General features: G+C 32.5%; 1 protein-coding gene across 1 annotated transcript; it reads left to right on the top strand.

The window, feature by feature from the left end:
- Positions 1–20,788: 20,788 nt before the first annotated feature.
- Positions 20,789–23,232, top strand: LOC107839089 (FCS-Like Zinc finger 10). The gene is made up of 3 exons (XM_016682443.2): positions 20,789–20,845; positions 21,454–22,555; positions 22,638–23,232. Exons 2-3 carry the CDS (start codon positions 21,492–21,494, stop codon positions 22,786–22,788), a joined length of 1,215 nt encoding a protein of 404 aa, XP_016537929.2. The 5' UTR covers positions 20,789–20,845; positions 21,454–21,491; the 3' UTR covers positions 22,789–23,232.
- Positions 23,233–23,711: the final 479 nt, after the last annotated feature.

The raw sequence follows: 23,711 nt of genomic DNA, 5'->3' as shown, positions 1-23,711 counted from the left end.
AAGTCCCGAAGTACACGTCGTGTACATGAAATCTAGTTGAGTCACTCTTATTTTAGGAGGGGAGCCATCGGACGTATGGATTAGGTGGAAAGCTATCACAGCCACTATCGAACATACGCTCCCCCGAACAGCCTTACTAGTGGACCCTATCATAGGTCAGCCTTTAGGTCATGCTTATCTACATCATATTGAGACCTAGCGGGACTCACTTGGTCCTTTATAGGAGACTCACATTAAAATCATCCCTACGTTCTAAATGCTCTATTTTTTAGGGTGACGGGGCTACTTGACGAATTGATTTGGGGAAAGAATGTGTTAGAAGTAAAGTGCGTAGGCAAGAAAATATTGAAAAAATGAAAAGAAAAGAAAAGAAGAGGTGAATAAAAATAGAGTTTCATATTTTTTAGAGTTCTTTATGGCTTTTGTTTTCCACAATACACAAATTAAAAAAGATTGTTTATGTTTTGCACTCATTTTTTAAAAAAATCAAAAACATAGAAAGGATTTTTTTTGTTTCTTTAGTAAGGATTCACAAATTCGAAACTCCAAAAATATTTTTCTCAATAGCATCTTTTTATAAAAGAAAAATTCAAAAAAAGATGGTAGAAGTTTTGTACATTTCATATAGGAAAATACCAAAGGAGATTTTTCTTTCATAGCTGTTGGTGTCATTTTTATGTGAAGTGTCAAACTGAAAACTCAAAAAGATTTTATTAACATTTTTCATCGTCTGTTTTTGGTCGTGTCTCTCAAGTCAAGGTTCAGTTCGTTATTTAATTCTAAATTGTCCAATCTGGACGAACTATGCACACCTGATTCTCCTCTTTCGGGAGTGAGATACGTAGGCAGCCCTTCTAGGGTTCGGTGATCTTATTTAAAATATTCAAAAATATTTTATTCTCTCTTCATTTAGAGTAGGTGTTTCATATAAATCTTTTAAAAAAACTACAAATAATTTTCCTTTAATAGGTTCAAGTTTCATTTTCGTATGAAATTAAAAATTGAAAACCTAAAATGATTTTTCTTTGGTAATCATAGGTTTCATTTTGTATAGGAATCTGGAAAATTCAAAAAGATTTTATTCACTCTTAATTTAGAGTAGATGTCATATACATCTCTAAAAGAAAACCACAAAAAAAAAAATTTCTTTAATAGCTTCAACTTACTTTGTCGTATGAAATTAAAAATCAAAAATCCAAAAGATTTTTCTGGTAATTATAGATTTCATTTTGTATAGGGATTTAAACCTAAAAAATGAAAAAAAAAATTCGTCAATTATTTTGACACTTTATTACTTTCTTTTCTTCAAAAGTTTCAAGAAAAAGAAAGAGAGCTTCATTGGCCCTTTTGTGGCCAAACTTCATGAACTATGTACATCTGATTCTCCTCCCGAGAGAGTGAGATATATAGGCGCCCTTTTTGGGTTCGATGATCTTTTCAAGAACAATAAAAAAAGATTTTGAGAAAGTGTTGAACTCTAACACGTTTTTTTATCTCTTGTTCAGTTAGTTTAAGGTGGTTGGTTTGTGGCATTTTGGGGGGTCTTCCACATCACACCAAATCTAAAGAAGGTTTAACAGTGTTCAAAAAGAATATAGAGAGTTACCTCATTGATCAAACAAAGAGTCAGGAAAATGAGAGTTTAAAGGAAGGGAATTTGAGACTAAGACAACAAATAATGGAGATGTATTGAGCTTGGGACAGTGGGCTGCCTCCTTCTCCATTCCCCACTATTGACCTTGTAAATATATTAAGTTTTCCATTAGAATTGCAAAGTCAGTTTCCTATTGTTGTTGATGCACCGCAACATGCCTCAAAGTTTATTCCATGTCATCTGCATCCCAATACTCTTACTACTACTCCTCTAGCTCCTCAGTATAAGCCTACTACATGTACAACACCACGCACTATCTGTGATTTTATTGCTCAACGATCTACTGAGGCTTCTACTTTGGCTATTAATCCAATAGTTGTGCCGCCCAAATCTGCTAGTGGACCCATGTTCAATACTCTTAATGATCATTGCTATACTTCGAAGCCCACATCAATGTTAATTGGGCTACCAAAATTTCTTAACAAGAAATCTAGCATGCCAGAAGAGTTATAGAAATGATTGCAAAGAGGAAGAGTGCGAAAAGTACTATGAATATTTTCTTAGGACCTGCAGGTAAATAAGATGTTTCATACAAAAACTGGGGCATGTCTTAAAGTGTTAACCTTTCTCCAATCCTTGAGATGCCAAAATTTAAGGAGAAATATGGACATGAGGAATTCGTGAAACATTTGGGCCAATATTGCAATCAATAAAGGGAAACTGGAGGGAAGAAGAATGAGAAAGATGCAACTGCTATTGTAGTTTGACGACGGGCACACCTAAGAAGACCACGTCGCTGTTATCCTCGGTATGAGGCCCAAGTTTATTTCCAAGATCCATATAATCACTCCCAAAATCCATTATACTCCATCTCCCCACCTTTATATCTAGTATACTGCACCCAACCATATGTTCAACTCTCCTCTTACTCACAATGGTGTGCACCAATGCCTCAGAGTCACCTTCCAACTACACAAATATATCAAAGCCCTTCTAGGTCTGATGTTTGATCCAAGTCAAACAATGAGAAGAGGCAGAAGCCTAGGGATAGTTTTATTCCAATTGGAGAATGATATGCTAGTCTGTTCCAAAGATCATTACAATGGAGCATAATTACTTCTCTCCTTGGGTATATTCCTGACCTGCATTTAAGAAATATTAATCCTAATATATGCTGTACATATTATTCTGATGATCAGGGTCACAGTATTGAAGATTTTCATACTTTGAAAAAATAAATAGAGAGAATGATTCAAGGAAAAATGATTGTGGTGTAAAGCATTGGCACCTCAACCGTCCCACAGAGTTCTTCTCCAGCACGTGGTACTGCATAATATCTGGGAAGCAATGAGGTAAGCATGGGGATCCAAAACTTATTTATTGAATGGAATGTGTCTGACAGTGGTGGAAGCTCTAGTCATGCTGATACGCAAACCAGTGGCTAAGATGTCAGGCGGAGCAATTGAGAAGTCACCCCACTCCCTAATAGGAAGAGGTCTGGTAGTTTGTTTTATTTTCTTTTTTGTTATCTAAATTATTTAAGGGTTGTGTTTGGTATTTATCTTGTTTTGTCCCTTTGTCGTTTATGTTCAAACCCTTCTATCTTTTATTTTAACTAAATGGAGTGTCCTTTTTTCTTTTGTGTTTTAAATATGTGTTTGTTTGTTTTCTTTACATAGTATATTTTATGTTGGTTATAGTGATATGACATGCTTGCAGAATTTTCAGCTAGATCTTAAAATCTAGTTTAAGCATAAACTTTGAATTAGAGGGTTAAAGTTAGAAAAGGGGGCATCTGAGAAATTGGTAAAGTGTTGAGACATTTGATGACCACGTTGAAGCCTTCTTTCAAAATTAAGGCAATTATTTTGAGAATCACAAGAATAACTTGGTCATAACTTAATAATCATATCTCAATTAGGTCAAATAGTGGACGCGCGATCCTTATATCAAGAGAAATAAAAAGATTATCATCTCTACGAAAGCATGAGTCATTTGATGTGAGTGTTGGAAAACGAAGGTGGAATTGTATGTTTGGCAAGTGTAGAAGGAGAAGTGGCAAGCATGCTCAGTTAAAGTTAGTATTTTTAAAGTGTCACAAATGATCTTCATCTTTCACTTCATATTGTATGATATGTACTAGCATTTTCAAGGATTGATATAACGAAGGCATTTCATTCCACAATCCAAACATTGCGTCATCCTTTGTTTACCCTATTTGAGCTTTAGTGTTATTTCCTTTCATATCCCTCATTTGGAATCAAGATAGAGTCAACAAAGCTCAAAATAAAAGTGTCGAGTAAAGAATAGAATCAAAAAAAGAGAAAAAATATAGAAAAATGTGTCAAAGAAAGAAAAGAGAAGAATGTCAAGAAAAATAGAGTCAGAAAAATTCTCCAAGATAAAAGAGTTAATGAAAAAAAAGAAAATAAATTAGAGTCAAGCAAAAGTACAAGTTGTCAGAACTATATGTGACCTGATTCTCCTTCTAAAGGGTGAGATACATAGGTTACCCTACTCTGGGCTCAGTCCAACCAAATAAATAATTTAGAATTGCTTGGTTAAAAGAAACTGGGGCATGAGTTAATCCTCGTTGTTTGAGTCGATTCCAAAAGTTGTAAGTCCTATCCTACTTCAAGTGTCGTTTGGGCCTCATACCATCTTTTCTTTCTAACCTTACCCAAAATCCAAGTTACAACCAAAGAAAGACCTTCAGATCTACCTTTGAGAATGTTAAGGCTAAGAATGCAATGGATATGATGACGCATTTTGGGAACTACTCGTCTTCCTCAGCATAAGGAATCATGAGAGAAATAAAAATGACAGAGCCTTATTGGTGAAAACCCTTTTGGGCACCGTAAGACGATGGTAAGTTGAGAGAAATAAAATGAGAGAGCCTTATTAGTAAAAACCCTCATGGGCACCATAAGGCGATGGTGAGCTGAGAGAAATAAAAATGACAGTCTCATTACTGAAAACCCTCACGGACACCATAGGGAAATGTTGAGCTGAGAGAAACAAAATGAGAGGGGCTTGTTGGCAAAAACCCTTAGAGACGCCACTAGCTGAATGAAGTCTCCAAATGCAATTGGTCCAATAAAATAACTCAATTTCAAGGTCATTAACTCAACAACAATTGGTGGAAAGTTTGGATGAAAATTTCAGGCATCTTAATCCAAAATGCATGTCGTAATCATTAGAGTTAACTGTCACTTTCAGATAAATTCTTCTATTCTCTTTTTTAATTGGGACATTCATTGTCTTTTCTTTATTTTTATCATCTTTTTTTTTATTTTCTTGAGTCATTTATCCAAATAAAAAAATCATTGTCATTTTTCTCATGTCACTAAGTCTTGTCTATGTCAAAACAAGTGAGAAAAGATTTCAAAACTAGCTACTAACTTCTTCAATTGCACAAAGCAAGACAAAAGGCCAACATATGAAAAGAGATATGATTGTGAGTTAAAATAAGGCATGCAGAAAGCATTGTCAACAGACAAGTCTAGGAACTTATGGAAATACCAAGGTTCAAAAGGTTTATCTGAGGAGCATGGAAAAGAAAAAATACTATATTTATTTCAGAGTCACTGTTAATAATCTAAGTTTGGGTCAGTGATGTAACAAGGAAATGAAAAATGTTAATGACTAGAAGCAAGATTTTAATGGGACCAGTGCAAGAGAAATCGCCTCAAAATCCAAATCTGCAAGCAAACCAGCTTGTTTTAAACTCATAAGTTTTCTTTGTATGATACAGGAAGAGTTGCTACCTTTAAATCAAAGTCTTCAAAGTGCGATTATCTAGAGATGCAATTCCCCATTTCTGCAAATGCAAGAGCAGTGTTGTTGTATAGGTTTGGTAATCACAATTGTGGTAAAACTTATCATCCCGTACCTGTAAGAGACACATTCTCTAATTTGGGTCTTTCATGTCTCATGCTAGGAGGTTTACTTCCTAATTCGAGCCTTTAATCCAAAAAGATGCATTTTTAGTAAGAATCTTTCACTTTTACTCTTAAGAGAGGGACTTGTTGGTTTCAGTCATTCAATTTTACCCTCAAAAGATGCATTTGTTAATCAGAATCATTGATTCATCTTTATGTTATGCATTGTTGCAAGTAGTTGTGATTGGGCTTGACACTCGCAAAAGCTTTTGATGATAAACTGGGGAAAAAAGAAAATTTAATTACTGTTATTAGGAACTTCACTTTAGGACCCTCCTTCTAAAATAAGACTTTATTTTAAGGAACAAGAGCGCACCTGGAGAACAGGGTGATAAAAATAAAAAGTCAGGAGCCCACCTGAAGAACAGGGTGATGAAATTAAAAGTTAGGAGCCCGCCTAAAAAATAGGGTGATGAAATTGCAAGTCAAGAGCCCGCCTAAAGAACAGGGTGATGAAATGGCAAGTAAGAAGCCTACCTGAAGAACAGGGTGATGAAATTGTAAGTTAGGAGCCTGCCTGAAGAACAGGGTGATGAAATTGCAAGTCAGGAGCCTGCCTGAAGAACAAGTTGATAAAATGGCAAGTCAGGAGCCTGCCTGAAGAACGGGGTAATGAAATTGAAAGTTAGGGAGCCCTCTTAGAGAACAGAGAATTGGAATTGAAAGTCGAGAGCTCGCCCAAAGAATAGGGTGATGAAACTACAACTCGAGAGCCCGCTCAAAGAATAAAGTGATGAAATTGCAAGTCGGGAGCCTGCCCAAAGAATAGGGTGATGAAATTGAAAGTCGAGAGCTCACCCAGAGAATAAAGTGATGAAATTGTAACTCGGGAGCCTTCCCGAAGAATAGGGTAATGAAATTGAAAGTTGGGAGCTCTCCCAGAGAATAGAGTGAGGAAATTACAAGTCAGAAGCCCGCCTAAAGAATAGGGTGATGAAATTGCAAGTCAGGAGCCCTCTTGAAGAACAGGGTGATAAAATTAAAATTCAGGAGATCAACTGAAGAAAAGAGTGATAAAATTGAAAGTTAGGAGCCCGCCTGAAGAATAAGGTGATGAAATTACAAGTCAGGAGCCCGCCTGAAGAGCAAGGTGATGAAATCGAAAGTCAGGAGCCCACCTGAAAAATAGGGTAATGAATTGAAAGTCAGGAGCCCGCCTGAAGAATAGGGTGATGAAATTAAAAGTCTAGAGCTCGCTCGGAGAACAGAGTGACAAAATCACAAGTCAGGAGACCGCCTGAATAATAGGTGATGAAATTAAAAATCGGGAGATCGCCCAGAGAACAGAGTGAGAAAAATTCCAAGTTAGGAGCCCACCTAAAGAATAGGGTGATGAAATTGAAAGTCGAGAGCTCGCCTAAAGAACAGAGTGAGGAAACTGCAAGTTAGGAGCCCGCCTGAAGAATTAAGCAATGAAATTAAAAGTTGGGAGCTCTTCTGGAGAATGGAGTGAGAAAATTGCAAGTCACGAGCCCACCTAAAGAATGAGGTAATAAAATTGAAAGTCGGGAGCTCGCCCAGAGAACAGAGTGATGAAATTACAAGTTAGGAGCCGCCTGAAGAACAGGGTGATGAAATTGAAAATCGAGAGCTCGCTCGGAGAACAGAGTGAGGAAATCACAAGTCCAAAGCCTGCCTGAAGAACAGGATGATGAAAATGAAAGTCGGGAGCTTGCACGGAAAATAGAGTGAGGAAATTGCAAGTCTTGAAGATCAGGGTGATGAAATTGAAAGTTGGAAGATCGCTTGAAGAACAGAGTGAAGAAATTAAAAGTCAACAGAATGAAAAAATTGCAAGTCAAGAGCCCACCTAGAGAACAGGGTGAAGAAATTGAAAGCCAAGCAAAAAGTTGAAGAAATTGCATGACAGGAGTCCGCCTAAAGAATAGGGTGATGAAACTTAAGTCAAAGTCTAAAAGAAGCTGCATAGATAGGATTTTTGAAATTTCATTTATGTTTTAATTTTTAATTTTACTTTTTTGATGTAATAATAGGGTCGCAGACCAAAACCTCGACAGGACCTCACTCGACTCTCCAAGTCCGTATAGTCCTTCTCCTTCCAACCCTTTGAGATACCTGTGACTTAACTTTCACATAACTTGAGACAGGTAGAATGCACAATATCAAGACTCGATTGCCCTTCTTCCTTTTGTTTCTTTCTTTTGAACAATACTCGGGACAAAATTCTATCTTGTTGTCTACTTCTTTGGCAGAAAACACTTTGTGTTTACATCCAAAGGGTGCATGATATAGACACGTAATTTTGTCCCTCCAAAATCAGTTTTTACCATTTTACCCCCCGTCTTACCATGTACCTTCACCTATGTGATAATTTCCACATAATAAAAACTACAACAAACTAACAACCCCTTCCGATCAAATTTTGACACCTCACACCCCTACCCTTACCCTAACCTCACCACCCCTACCATATACCCCTACCCCTTACACTATTATCACATTTTGGAGAGACCTATATACAGAAAAAATAATTCTCACTCACGGGAGAGGCACAAACACACAGTAAAATATACCAAACTCTATTTTTTCTTAATCATTCACCCTCCACAATTAAATACACCAAACACAACACCACAATTCATAATACACAGCTTCCATTAAACACACAGAACTTCATGATTAACATATACACACACAATATCACTGATAAGGGAGGCCATTTTTTCTTTTCTTCATCAAATACCTATATATAGTGAATACACCATACACAAACACATTTTTATCTACAAACATCTCACAAAGGCAAAATAGGCACACACACACTCACGATACACATGCACAGATCAGAAGTGAGGGAGATCGAAGAGAGGGATAGTAAAATCGAGAGAAAGAAGGAGAAATAAATGGGTTTCACCATTTTCTCATCGAAGATCCACTGGGTTTGCCATAGCCGATCATATTTGTTACTATTCTGGTGAGACCCACCGGTTGATAGTGTCACTAACGACTGGAACCAACAAGAACCAGCTAAACCCAACCCCTGTTTGTTGATTCTGATATTGACTCGCCGAAAATTGCTAAAACTCAGATCCTAAATGGAAAATCTCATCCACTTTAACCAAATCCACCTCTATTATATGACATTAGTGTGGGTCTTTTCTTTTTTTTTTTGAATTTTGATTTGGTTTTGGGAGAAAAGAGCAAAGGGTATATCCAGTTCTGTTAGTTGATGATTTAGGTTTGACTCAAAGTTTCAGACATGAATTCTATCGGATTTAATTATAATAATACATCAATTTTAAAAGCTTTAAATTGAGGTCTATTTCTAATCTTTACTCTTTATTTTTTGTTTATAATACTCGATGTTATGAATTGAATGTTTGTGTGTTGTTTGATCTTTGTTAGTGGTGAATAATTGCTTGGTGTTGATTCATTGTTGGTTCCATTGATTATGTATGGTGTGATGAAATAATATCTCATTTGAGATTTGAAATCAGTAATTTGAGAATAAAAGTGGGGCAGGAATCAAAAAATTAATAAAGGTGAATATTGGTTATTCTGATGCATTGATGATTGTTTAATTTAGAGTAAGTATTGATGTTTGTTAAATGTAATAATATTATGATGGGGTGAAATAGGTAGGCAAACAATAGGTCGGGTAGGCAAATGTAGGAATTGTGAATTGTTGGATAATCTCAAATATTTGTGGAATGGTTTGTCTTTCTCGCATTTGGAATATGTATTCATTTAGCCGAGTAATGCCCCGAGGCTATTTGTACTTATTCATCGGGGAATACCCCAAAGTATCTTGTACACAGAGGACGTTCGTGATGAAGGCCCGAGGTATCAGGTAGAGCATAGTCTAGGATTAGTTTAGAATAAGATTTATATTTCCACATTTTTAGGGACTGTATAATTTAGACTGGACATTATTTTAGTTTTGAATTTTGTTTGATTTCTTTGCTTGGTTTGTGTGTTTTGTTTGGTTTATGCATTCTATAGTGTCATGTTAGCTGATAAACTCTATGGAGCGACTGTGGTTGAACCATGGGTATGAGGGGATCCTAACACCTTCCCCTCGGTCAACAGAATTCCTTTACCGAATATCTGTTCGCAAACTAATTTTGAAAGAGTCAAAAATCATTTTGAAAAGGATTTTTCTAAGGTAACTTGGCTCCACATAGTTATGGTTTAGATTTTGTTGGTAGGTGCTTGAGTTTTGGTTCTTTAAGGCAGGGAGGTTATTCTTATTTTTCAGAGCCTTCTCAGCGTGATGTGACTTATAGAGAGTGTTTCGTGTGTCATGAGATTGGACAAAATATGTCCAAGAGAGATCCAAAATAGAAAAAAAAATATCAGTTGTTGCTCCTCCAAGATGAAGAGGTACAATTGCTTTTAGTTTTGATTTATTTATTAGGTGCAATTTTATTGTCAAGAAACGTGTAATTTAATCTTGTGTCTCATATTTCTGCAAGATATTGTCATTTTTGATTTATACTTTTCACAGGAAACTCAAGTTCAATGCATTAGTGTAACGCCCCGATTTGCTGAATCGGAATGCTACACGGTGCTTATGACCCCGAGGACCACAAGCTAACCTATAACTGATATTTGTACCTGTACACTGCATAATATACTTATAGAATGTGGAAAACATGAACAATAGGCCATAAGGTTCAACTGAATAGAATATCTGATAAATAATAACATCCATATAGGGTAACAAATACCTAAAACAACTGAAAGCTGATTCTAAAATCTGAACTAAATCTGAAAGCCTCTAAATGTTGTCTGAAATAAAGAGTTGAAGGAACATGTCTCCAACTAACTCCGTCTAGCAAAACTGAACTGAAATAATGAATGAAATAAAATAATATCGTCCTCAAATGGATGAGGACTCACTGCAACTCTGCAACTGGAATGCTACTGCTGATCTGGAACTCGTGTCTCTGAACCTATAGCGTAACCTGAAAGAAAGCACCATATCATAAATGTATCAGTACGAATGGGAGTACTGAATATACGAGTGAGGTGGGCTAAATGCAAAAGGGTTTACATGCATGAACAATGCTAACTGACGAGTGAGGTAGGCTAAATGCAAAAGGGTTTACATGCATGAACAATGCTAACTGACTGACTGATATGAACGTAAGAGTACAAACATGCATACATAGTAACTAAAATTATGAAAAAATGATATCTGGATCTGTACGCTAATACATGGTTTACTGTTATCTAACATGACTGATACTGAAATTTTTATAACATGGATGACTGTGTCTGACAGTCCTAAATCTGATGGAACTACCTGAGTTCTTTTACTGAGACTGGGATTGAAACTATGGGAGGTAGTTGCTTAACCGATATGCCCCAATAACGCATATAGCTAGGTTGGGGTCCAATCTCTGCCCCGACTGGACGGGTGTCAATACTGCGCCGCTGGTAAGGACAACTGTGAGTGACACTTTGCTGGAAGGTACTCGAATGAGAACGGTGGAAACCCTAAACTGACAGGTTAAGTCACCTCATCAACCCTAATCTGGCAGGTTAAGATGTCTCAACCTACACTGGCTACGTAGTTCTGGAACAAAAGGATGACTACTAAGAATCACGCCCTAAACTTGCAGGTGAGTTCCCATCCTTGGGTTCACTCGGTGCTAACTTCTACTCCAATCTAAAGAGACTGAACATGATTTAACTGGTTATACATGGACTGAGTAACTGACTTCAGTTGACTGATGGAATAGTACTACTATCTGAGAATTTATTGAGATCAAGAGATTTCTGAGATTTCCTGAGTCACATAACTGACTGAGTTCTATAGATCATGGCTTGAATGAGATTATCATGATAACGTGACATGACTCTAGGCACACAGCTATATTTTTTGGGTACTAGTACCCCCAGGACTCGATGGAAGGAAACTGACACACATAATTGACTTGATCATAAAAATGGAGTCCACAATTCTCCATATCATAAGTAGGGGATTTCACGCTAAGCATAGTTCTCAACATCTTACGTATAGAAGGGAAATTCATACAACATGTGTACACTTGCATAGCTTCAATATCACGCTCAATCCATATCACAACAACGACGCATATCAATCACGTGGAATTCATGTGAAATCATAAAGCATAGAGTATAGACTTGTCATTTAAGCACTATTAAATCATGGGACACGAATCTTATCACCTTAAGCATTTTATCAAACATTTTGCATGCATTCTTTTAGCTTAGTTATGTTTTCATGAATTTTTCCATTTTAAACCACATAAAGTTCATGGATTTCAACTAACGAACACATATACTTCATGAACACAACTTTAGATATCATCTTGAAACTTAAACAACAAACATCAATGTGTACATGGTCATATCACAAAAAGACAATCACAATATAATATTTAAAATATGGTTCTTGAGCTCTATGAATGAAATGGATCCATAGATGAATACTACGCATACCTTAGATGGAAGATTCTTGATGATTAATGGAGAAATTTGCTTGAACTTGAATCCCCAATTGAAAATGCTAATGTGTTCTTGAGAGGATTTTGAGAGAAAGAGTATGTTTTAGTGAAATAAGGGCTTAATTCCGTGTTTATGGAATATATAGGGGTGGAAAGATGACCCAAATACGCCTCTAGAAGTGTCATTTAATTTCTGTAAAAATTACCCGATTTGGACCCTCGACGCGACGCAGAGATATCGCGCTGCCCCCCGTTTGTGACCTGAAAACTCACCGCGATGTGGTGGAATTACGGAGATACACTAAAAATTGACAAACGTCATTTTGGCTTACGGCGCGATGTGCTACTGACTGAAATGACGCTGCGGAAACTTTAAATCGCCATAACTTCTTCATCAAATGTCCGTTTTAGACGAATTTGGTATCGACGGAAAGCTTATTCAATTATATACAATTTGGAGGGTATAAATATGCCAAAATACCACCTATAAACCAAGTTATTCTTGTTCAAAGATGACCTATGTGAAATCACACACGAAAACTTGGTGGATTCAAAAGTTCTTAGCTTGGCTTACTCTAAGTGACTCTTATGAGCATGCTTAACACATCATAATCTCTATTATCACTAGGATAATCATCCTAATTCATGTACCTCAATATGAATCACAGAATAGGAGGTTTCATGTATAGGAATAACGGTTCATTTTCTAACTTAAAAATATATGGGGTATTACAATTAGCTTCGGCGATGATACAAACCATTTTGCAGATCTGCTCCACCCCTTTTACAGGTACTTGGTGTTATCGCAACTGTTAAGAAACCAAATGACACATACGAAAAATCAATTAATGACTTTACTTGGATAATAGATGGAGGTATCATTATTGAACCTATAGAAGAAGTAAATTATCTTGAAATCTTTCTGCCACCTCCAACCCAACTTGCTCTCACATCATTTAACAATCTTGATCGTCTATCTAAAATCTATGAATTCGATATACCTATATTTAACTCCTTATATTTTTTATAGTTATTATTCTAAAGTGTCTTCACTTATATGTTTATCTATTTATTTATGTGTTTTATTTATAAGATATGTTCGTTATCGTGTTGAATGTTGATTCGCCAACATACGCTATAAATAATCTAAAATTCAGGACTTTCTTATATTGAAAAATTAGAAAATACAAAATTTTACTATTTTTATTTTACTTACTCTTCTCGTGAAGTCGTCTTACTTTCTTAGTGTATTAAAAGTAGTGTTATTGGCTTTAGATGTGGTGGGATTGTTATTTCTGATTGACTTAATTTAAGGAAGGAAAAAAGTTAACTTTTTACTTGAAAAAGTTTGTTCTAGATGAAATTTATGGAATAGGGATATGGGGTTGTGGTTTCTGACTTGACCTGAATTTTGAGATTTAAAAGCCTACGAATTTAAATTTTTATGATGGTAATTTACTTCTATATTCAAACAAAAATATTGTCGAACTGGCATAGATTTGTGCTAATACTACTATTAATTAATTATTTGAGAAAGAATTTTGATAATGATTTGTTGTAGTATTCATGAGATTATATTTGTATATATTTAAACATTTAATGATCTGCAAAATCTTTTTCTTTTCACTAAGATAAATTTACTTTTCCACACGAAAGTGGTTGTAAGCATGAATTCCAATGTACTATTACTTAAAACTAAAAGGTACAAAAAGTGAAAATCAAAAATTGAATCCTAACTAGATACTAAAATTCAATATCAAAAGCTTTCTGGGCAGATTACACATTATAACAATAATAATAACATACATAGTGTATGTAGTCGCACAAGTGAATGTGAGATTGATTTCTTTTTTGATTGATGAAATGAGAAAATTGCTACTTGTTTGAATTTATTTATTTTTTGTGATACATATAAAGTGAAATAGAAGAAGACGGGATTTATATTATTAACCATAAGCAAAGTACAGTGAAAGAAGAAAAGCTTTGATTTTTGTAGAGTGGCTGACTTGAATTTGGATTGTCACCTGTGTTTTTTATGAGGATCATAATGCCAAAAAGGACAATTTTATCATTTTTGAAATTTCAGGCTCAAGTAGTTGTATTCATTGCTCAATCTTTTCGTTATCATACCTTTCGATTCTATTCTCTACCTCATTAATGGTTTTATAATTGCATAAAAATTTATAAATTATTATCTACAAGCTGAATTCATATTTGATAATGTATCCTTCTAATCACACTTGATTATTGAAAACACCTTTATGTTGAAACTATAGAATCTGTCCTAACCCTTTTTTGATTGGCAATTAAGAGCAACGATGACTGATAGCTCCAATCTAACACCAACTGTCAGAACTCTCATTTGTAATCATTTTGCATATAATAACAACACTAAATATTTTTTCCTCATTTTATGTAGGAAAAAATCTATCACTCACTCTCTAGGCAATCTTTATTGATCATGATGGAAGTAAAATTGAAAAATACTTTATCAATTTTAGATCATTTTTGTGAGAAAGATTTCAAAATCAAGATCAGGTAAACACATATATAAATATTTAGTATCCTTAACAAACACTAAACTATAAAATTAAAACTGATCGGCACAATGATTCAGATCAATCCTCCGTACCCACGAGTTGCTATGCTCAGAGCATGGTATATTTTTTGGAAAAAAAAAAACTCACTCACACACAACATGAATCTATAAAAAAAAATTTAATGCTTTCTTTATATTTGTTACTTCTAAGACCAGAGAAAATGAACAATTGTTGATCAACTACAAAAGAAAGACTACAACTGCAATATGATCTCTTCAATTCATTTTCCTTCAATATAAGATCATATTCATCATTGATACACAACAACAATCCTCGGTAAGAGAACAATAAATTTCATATGTCATTTACCAAATTTTTATAAAATTTTAAATTACAAAATAAAATTTTTACTGTTTTGAATCTCTTAGGGTCAAATAATTTACATAAAAGTTGCACTTTCGCTATCAAATAAAAGCCAACAGTTCTTTATTATGAATTGCTCAAATTGCAAGTGTGTATTCATCAGAATTCATTCATGCAGAGCATTTTACTGTGCAATTTATCGTTGATTTACAAATTTTATTTCAAAGTATAACAAATAATTCAAAGTTTTTCACATTGTACTTATAATCTAAGATTCTTATTTATTTAATGAATGTTTTCATGATCATTTTTATAATAGATGTTAATTTGAAGTTACTATGACAGACGACAGTGAATCTGTAATGACACTTATAGCTGATGAAGTTGTCGAAATAATGTGCATCCCGCTTCAGATAAAGTCTATAATATTTGTTGTGAAAAGGTAAATAATATTTGTTTGTGAACATAATATCACTGGTGTTTCCTCAAAAAAATTTCACATGTACCTTTTTAATAAGTTCTATTTGAACTTGAATGCCTAGCACTCTGAATATACAAATTTCAAATAATGACTGAATATTTTGAGTATCATTCATTTAATCAGATTATTGTAAACTAATTGTCTGTGTCATTCATTTATATTCAGTGATCCAGCTAACAAGTTTATATTTAAAATAAAAAATAATAAAGATGGTAGTGGTAATACTGAAGAAAATGATCAAAAAATAAATAAATATTGGGGAACTATAAAAACTAGAGATACATGAAGATGAATACGAAGGAAAGGGAGAAAAAAATAAATGAAAGAAAGTACAATCCAGATATCCAATAAATTTTGAAAAAAAATAAATAAGAGGGGATTAAGTCAAATGAAGCCTCTGAAGTGAAGAGTGAAATGAGCAGGTTATGAAAACTGTAGTCTCTCAAGACAATGCTAAATAGGACTCAAGAAGCTTTTGCATTCAAAGATCACAAAATTGAAGCCATTTTTTGCTACATCCTATAGAATATATCTAACACGTAATGTATGCCTTTTGTATATAGAAGAAGACTACTCTTTCTATTCTTTTGTGTGCAGGTTTGTTTTCACTTATTATTTTTATCTAACAAATTAAATCTCAATCTGACAAATTCTAATCAAGAAAAAGATTGACTGACAATTAGAAGGAAAGCAAACCAAATTTTCAATAGTACATATCATTCTTGTTTTTTGTTGGTCATTTTTTTGATTAGTTGGTTAGAATAGTATGTTAGCGGGGAGTATAATTTAATGTAATTCAGTTTATTTATTGAATTTAAGTGTTGGATAAAAGTCAAAATTAATTTGGTTGAAGTTAGTGTTAATATTGAAAGTTCGTCCAAACATCACGGTTATCAATAATAAAATTAGTGTTAATATTGAGAATAAATAACTGTTGACTGTTTTGACATTCGTAATTAAATATTTTTTATTTAATTTCTACTAAAATTAATCTGAAAATTTATTGGATCAATTTTAGTCATGCAGTAGTTGGATGCTATCTCTGTAACTTTATCTATTCTTCCGGTGTTCCATAATGCATAACTCATAACTACTGTGTTCTCGTGCTTTTTTATGTTGGACTTTGAGTTTCAAACCTGTAAGTAGTTGTAGCTGATATAACAACGTATTGATACAATGTACATAAAAGGACTATGATAATACTTGTACTACCTCTTTGGACTAATCAACTCAACCCTTATCGTGGCTTCACAATGCAATTTATCTTGTAATTAGATCACTTTTTCATGTAATTGGTGTTTTACAGTCATCACGTGGTATGATTTCTTCCCATACTTCACTTTTAAGATTGTGTTGGCTATGTTGTTGTTATTTTATTCCAGTTTACTGTAAATCTATTTAAAAGAAAACACAAGTAGGTATTTTGTTCTTTTTATTTCCATATAGCGCATTGAAGATACCAACAATGTTTAGTAGTACTAATATGATTGGTTGAATGGGAAGAGTTGTCCATTTGAATGCATAAAAAGCTTTGTGAATTCTTTATCATTCTTAGATTTTGATGTTATTGTGAAGTTTCTATCCACACCAATTAGTAATTATTTTTTCAGTTTAATACACCCTGTCTAACATTAATTTTACATTATCCATTTATGTAACAGATTCAGTCTTATGTTTGTGGAGCTAAATTTGAGGATGCATTAAATGTCAATCTTATGTAAATAAAATGTACCTAATCATTTTGTAACACTTTGCTCCTTGACGTTTTGCTAATATATGTATATAATATGTGTGTGTGTCTCTATATATGTATTAGAGGAGCGTGGCCCGTGTAAGCACGGGCCCAACATTAAGATATTTATTTATCTTTTCAATCTTGATATATTTAAATAAAAAATTTTAATAAAAGAATTGCATATGTTTTCTAGGATTCATCCGGAATCTAGCATGGGTTTAACATAAGTTATTTTAATATGTATTTAGATAATTTAAGTTGTTAACTATTGTAATTTATAATATTTTTTATGTAATTTTGAAATTAATATACATTACTTTTCTAGTCCAAATTTTGGTGGCATTGATATTTTAAAAATAATTTAAGTTTTAAATTATTGTGATTTATAATACTTTTCTTCTATTCCAATTTCAGTGACACAAATATAATTTCAAGAGTCGACCAAATATTTTATATCTTTTAAATTTTTTAAGTTGTTAATTATTGTAATTTCTAGTATTTTTCATGTAATTTTTTTGAAATATATAGCATATTAAATTATTTTTAGATATTTTAAGTTGTTAACTATTGTAATTTATAATACTTTTTATGTAATTTTTGAATAATATATGCTACTCTCCTTGTCCAGAGTTTTGTGTCGACGATAGCCAATTATATTTTTTAAATAATTTAAATTTTTTATCATTGTGATTTATAAGATTTTTTCTATTTCAACTTATGTGGCACAATGCTTAAATGACCATAATAATTAATTAGGAGTGATATGGTAAAATCGCGACTGAAGCAGCGAAGCATAAATGTCTTAAATGACTTACAACAACTAATTAGAAGCGACATAGCGAAATTACTATAAGAAATACTTGTGAAAAATTTAAGTGGACCTCATATAAGACGTCAAGTTAATTTAAAATATCAATAGTTAATTTATCATTTTTATATCTATTTTATTTTTATTAAATATTATTAATTTTTTAATATTTAAATGACTTATAATAATTAATTAGGGGTGATATTTAGTAAAACTATGGTTGAAGCAGACATGTCATAAACTTCTATTTTACTTTTTTTTATTAAATATTATTAATTTTTAATATATAAATGACTTATAATAATTAATTAGGAGCGATATAATAAAATCACGATTGAACCAACTTAATCAGACATGTCATAAATATTTATTTTATATTTTTTAATTAAAGATTATTTATTTTTAATACATAAATAACTTATAATAATTAATTATAGGTGATATAGGGAAATCATGGATTCAATGTTATTAATTTTCTAATACATAAGTGACTTATAATAATTAATTACGGATGATATATTAAAATCACGATTGAAGCGGCTGAAGCAGAAATCAGTCAGCTTTTAAAAATTTTATTGTTAATTATTGCTATTTACAGTACTTTTTATTTCATTTTCAAATAATATATGTTGCTTTATATCTTCTTTTGTCCCAATTTATGTGGCACTAATACAACTTTGATAGTCAATCAAATATTTTATGTTGACATATCATTTTGTTATTCTTAATTTTCTAATACATAAATGACTTATAATAAGTGGTGATATAGTAAAATCATTGTTTGAAAGACGACAATTTAATTTAAAACGTCAAGAGTTAATTTCGCATTTTATATCTATTTTAATTTTTATTAAATATTATTTATTTTCTTAATACCTAGATGACTCATAATAATTAATTAAAAGCGGTTGATTATGTTATTACTATAAAAATTAATATAATTTTATATGATAGTAATCATCGATAACTCACCAGAGTAGTATTTTAATTAAATATATGATGCTATATTTTGCATATGCAATATATGATATTATTAAATATTATTGGATAGTGCATTATATTTATCTTTCACAATAATAAAATTTTACTATATATTTTTCTTTATTTCTTTTTAACTTGATACATATTGACCCAACACAAATTCTAAGAAAATATGCATTAAAAATTATTTTATTAAATTAAATTTATTAATTCTGTACTTTAAAAATTTAAAGTTAAGTTTAAATATTATTATTTCTATATAAGAAAAAAATAATTTTAAAATTTAAATTTACTAAAATAAATAAATAAAAAGATTAATTTTCTATATAAAAGTCAATTAAAATAATAAAATTGATTTACTTTAAATATTTAGTTGCAATTAATTAAGATAATTTTTTATTTTGTCATGATTTATGCGGCACCGATAAAATTTTGAGAGTTGAATAAAACTTTTATCTATTTTTAAAAAAAATTTTAACTTGTTAATTATCGTAATTTATAATAATTTTTACATAATTATCAAATAATATATTTACTCCTTGTGTTTCAATTTATGTGGCTTCGATACAGTTTTCAAAGTCAACTAAAATTTTTATATATCTTTTAAATATTTTAGGTTGTTAATTATTATGATTTGCAGTATTTTTTCTTTTATCTCAATTTATGTGGCATTGTTAAAATAATGAAAGTCAATTAAATTTTTATGTCTTTTAAATATTTTAAATTATTAATTATTGTAATTTGTGGTAACAAATTAGTTTTGAACATGATATCCAATTAAATAAATAAAAAAAATTACTTCCAATATGTAGTTATAGTTAATTAATATAAATTAATAGATATTAAATATTTAAACCACTATGATGAAATAATGGAATCATTATATATTGAAGCATGGTATGTAATTAAGTGAAAGTAGATGAATTTTTTTTTATAATTATATAAGGGGTCGAAATCACCTATTTTTATGTAATAGAAAATAAATATACTTAATACATTTTTTTACGTTGGACTCGTGATAACACGAGCCACACACCTCTAGTTTTATAAACATTTGTGTAAAAAGTTCTCTTACTTGTAGAGGTCAAACAATAAAAATACTACATATTTACATTATATTATTTTTACTTAATTTAATTCATCATTATTTAATTATATATTATAATGCTATCAGTATGATCTTTAGATAACTTGTTTCCAACCAAACTAATTATAAACGTATTCATATTAACTAAAATATTACAATTAATTTTATATGTTCTTCTTAAGCATTCCGATCATTACTATCTCCGAATAACTATTTCCAACCAAATGAATCATAAATATTCTGATATTTAACCAAAGACTATAATTAATTTGACATATTCTTTACAAATATTTCAATTATTATAATCTTTAGATAATTTATTTCAGCTAAAAAAATCATAAATATCTTGATATTAGTCAAAAAAAATAATTCATTTGACATATTTTGATTATTATGATCTTTAAATAGCTTATTTTTAACCAAAGTAATCATAAATATCTTGAAAATAATTAAAAACTACAATTAATTTGAGATATTTTTTAATTAAAAAAATATTTTGCTATCCCCCAAAATAATGAAAACAATGAATTTGGCTGGAAAAATGTAGGGAATACATTTCACACTAGTACATATATCCATTCACACTACATCCACTGTATTTATACAGGCATTTGTGTTGTATTCTGTATTTCCAAAACATTTTTCTACACAGAAAGAGAAAATGGAAGTGTATTTGAGAAGCTCTCTCTGTTGCTGATTTTGATGCAATGTGAGAGAAACAGAAAGAGAAAAAAGGAGAGAGAAAAAGATGTACTGAAGAAGCCAACACACACACACACACAACTGTGAGAGAAAGGGAGAGAGCTCTTTGCATTTATAGTTCTTCTTTCTTTCTTTCTTCTCTCCATTTTTGAAGCTTCTGGAAACTAATCTACCAGGTGGTTTTCCCTCTTATGTGTGTATCCCCTTGAAAGTAAAAAAGGATTTTTTTTTTAAACAAAAATGAAAACCCATCAAGAAAAATAAAACCCCACTTTCATTTTTGATGATTTTTGTGCTTTGCATGACCCAAAGTTTTTGAATCCTGAAATGGGGTTTATGTGGATTCAATCATTTTTCTTGTTTTGTAGTTGATTAGAGATGTCAATGTTGATTTTTATTTCTTGCTTTTGGATATTTATTTATTGTAGTTCAAATGTTTTTATAATTTTTTCTCCTTTTTTTTTTTTTTAAAAAAAATAACTTTTATTCTGGCCCTAATCTACATTTTGAGGTCTTTCTCCTGTTGACTCTTTGGTGTTCTTTGATTTTGACTCATTTTTCTTATTTCTGACTATTTATTTTCTCTGGAAAAAAAAATCTCTTTAATAATTTATTTTGGGTCTTGTGGATTCTTGATAATGCGAGCTTTAATGTAGATGTTCTTTAGATGTATGATGGATTTTCTCAGTTGGGGTTGTTTCTTTTCTTTTTAGATATATAAATTTTACATTCTTGAATTTTAAATTGTTTTTTTATTAAGAAAAAATATCTAATCTTGATGCAGGTGTTGGTGGATCTTTAGGGGCTGAGGGTTTAAGGATAATGTTGAGGAAGAGGTCCAGATCACACCAGAAAGTTCAACACATGGGGCATTTGACATCTGATGGTATCTCAGATTCCTATTTTCAATCTGATGTTTTGGTTAGGAAACATAAAAATTGTTCCTTTTTCAATGTTCCTGGTGTGTTTGTTGGGCTTAATCCCAAGGGTTCAGAATCTGATTCAGTGAGAAGTCCTACTTCTCCACTGGATTTTAGAGTCTTTTCAAATTTAGGCAACCCCTTAAGGAGTGAGGGGGTTAACAAAACTTGGGGTTGTACTACTAAAGTAGGCCTTGGCATTGTAGATTCTCTTGATGATGAAATGAAACAATCTGGGAAAGTTCTTCGATCATCAGACAGTAAAACTATTATTTTTGGTACACAAATGAGGAACAAAACACATGATTTTAAAAGCTGTGTTGTTGGTTCTCTTGAGGAACCTAAGTCACTCCCTAAGGATATATCGGTTTATCCTCATACTTTGGCTAAAAGCTCGAATCTTGAAAAGGGTAATTCTGATGTTGTGTTTGGAATTGGAGAAGCCCTGTCGGATCATGAGTTATCGAGAAATTTTCGTTCTTGTTCTCTTGACTCTGGAAGGTGTAGTTCACGTTTCCCAAGCTTGGCGAACCGTACTGCAACTGTTGGTTTTGAAAATGGAATAAGTTCGGTGGTTTCACGTACTAAATGTGTTAGAGGTTGCTCAAAATTGGGCAATCCAGCAGGTGGTGCTAAATTGAGTGATATACCAACATCTGTTGGCTCTAACACTAGCTTAGTTGGTTCTATTTCGGCAAGTGATATTGAACTTTCTGAGGATTATACCTGTGTGAGAACCCATGGACCCAACGCCAAAGTAACTCATATTTTTTGTGACTGCATTTTAGAATGTCACAACAATGAGTTGCCCAATTTTTGTAAGAATGCTAATGAGAATGAGAGAACTGTGTTGCCTGAGGCGGCGGAGAGCTCAGAGGTCGTCACTTCATTTCCTTCAAGTGATTTTTTGCGCTTCTGTTACTCTTGCAAGAAGAAGCTCGATGGAGAGGATATTTACATGTACAGGTCTGTTAAGATTCACTGCATTAATAACTAGTTTAATGACTTCGATGATTTTAATATTAAAAACTCGTATTATGTTTTGCAGAGGTGAGAAAGCTTTTTGCAGCTTGGATTGTCGTTCCGAGGAGATTTTAATTGATGAGGAAATGGAGAAAGTCAATAATGGTTCTGAAAGCACTATTGAGCCAAACAGCAGTGATGAAGTTTTGGACACCGGCTTGTTCATTGCTACATAGGATGCCGGAATTGCACTGCTGTAGCTACTAAGCCCATGATTGACGAAACCACCATACTGGTTAACAACGAGACACCTGGTCATCTGTTTCCTAAGAGCTGTTTTTGTGCATCTTTGTGCAGCCATGGATGATCAGAGCATGTATTGCTACTTGTGTGAACTGTCTTTCCTTTCTCATGGTCTTAGTGGTTAATGGTCACAAACAGCAAAATTTGCTTTACATAGTTCTGAATTTGATATGTAATAGCGGAGAATAATCTCAAAAAAAAAAAAAAACCTAAAGTAAAAGGGTTGTAGCGCATCCTAGTGGCTCCCCCATTTTTGGTTTCTCACCTGCTAATATTACCTGGCGAAGTTGATGAATATAAATGTTTCATGACTTCTACAGGTGTAGACCAAGACACCGGTGTTGGGATGAATAAAAATATTTTGTAACTATGGTTTATATGACGAGCAACTTATCCCAGTATCACAATATGCATTACATGTGTTCTCATTTCTTGCTGCTATCAGAATGTGGCTGTCTGCTTATGTAAAATGTGTTGGTCACAAGCTTTCTTGATTGTGATTCAGGCTTCGCCTATGCTAGTAAATGTTGATTTGGTCTTTTAAAGTCAGGTGAAGATAGCATAGATTCTTGAGGTTTCTGCTTTTATTGTTCTTCAAACTCAACTAATTGTTTCATCCTAGCTCATTTCTTTGATCCTCAAATGCCCATCTTTTTCTTGAATCTAGACCCTATGGTTTCTAGGAATCTTGTTGTTTTGTAAAGATTCACCAGTAGAAAATACAAAACTTCTAATACCTTCTAGTTTTCTTTTCTATTTAAGATGAGCTTAAATGGAGCAATGTCAATAGTGAAGATTCATGGAGTAGATCTTGACTTGTTTGGGTTTGAGGCATAGTTAAAATTGTAGTGCTTTG

Source organism: Capsicum annuum, chromosome 8 (genome assembly GCF_002878395.1).
Source record: "Capsicum annuum cultivar UCD-10X-F1 chromosome 8, UCD10Xv1.1, whole genome shotgun sequence".
In the NCBI taxonomy this organism is placed as follows: Eukaryota; Viridiplantae; Streptophyta; class Magnoliopsida; order Solanales; family Solanaceae; genus Capsicum; species Capsicum annuum.
Note: the sequence above shows the minus strand (reverse complement) of the source record. Positions and strands in the feature narration are given on the sequence as shown.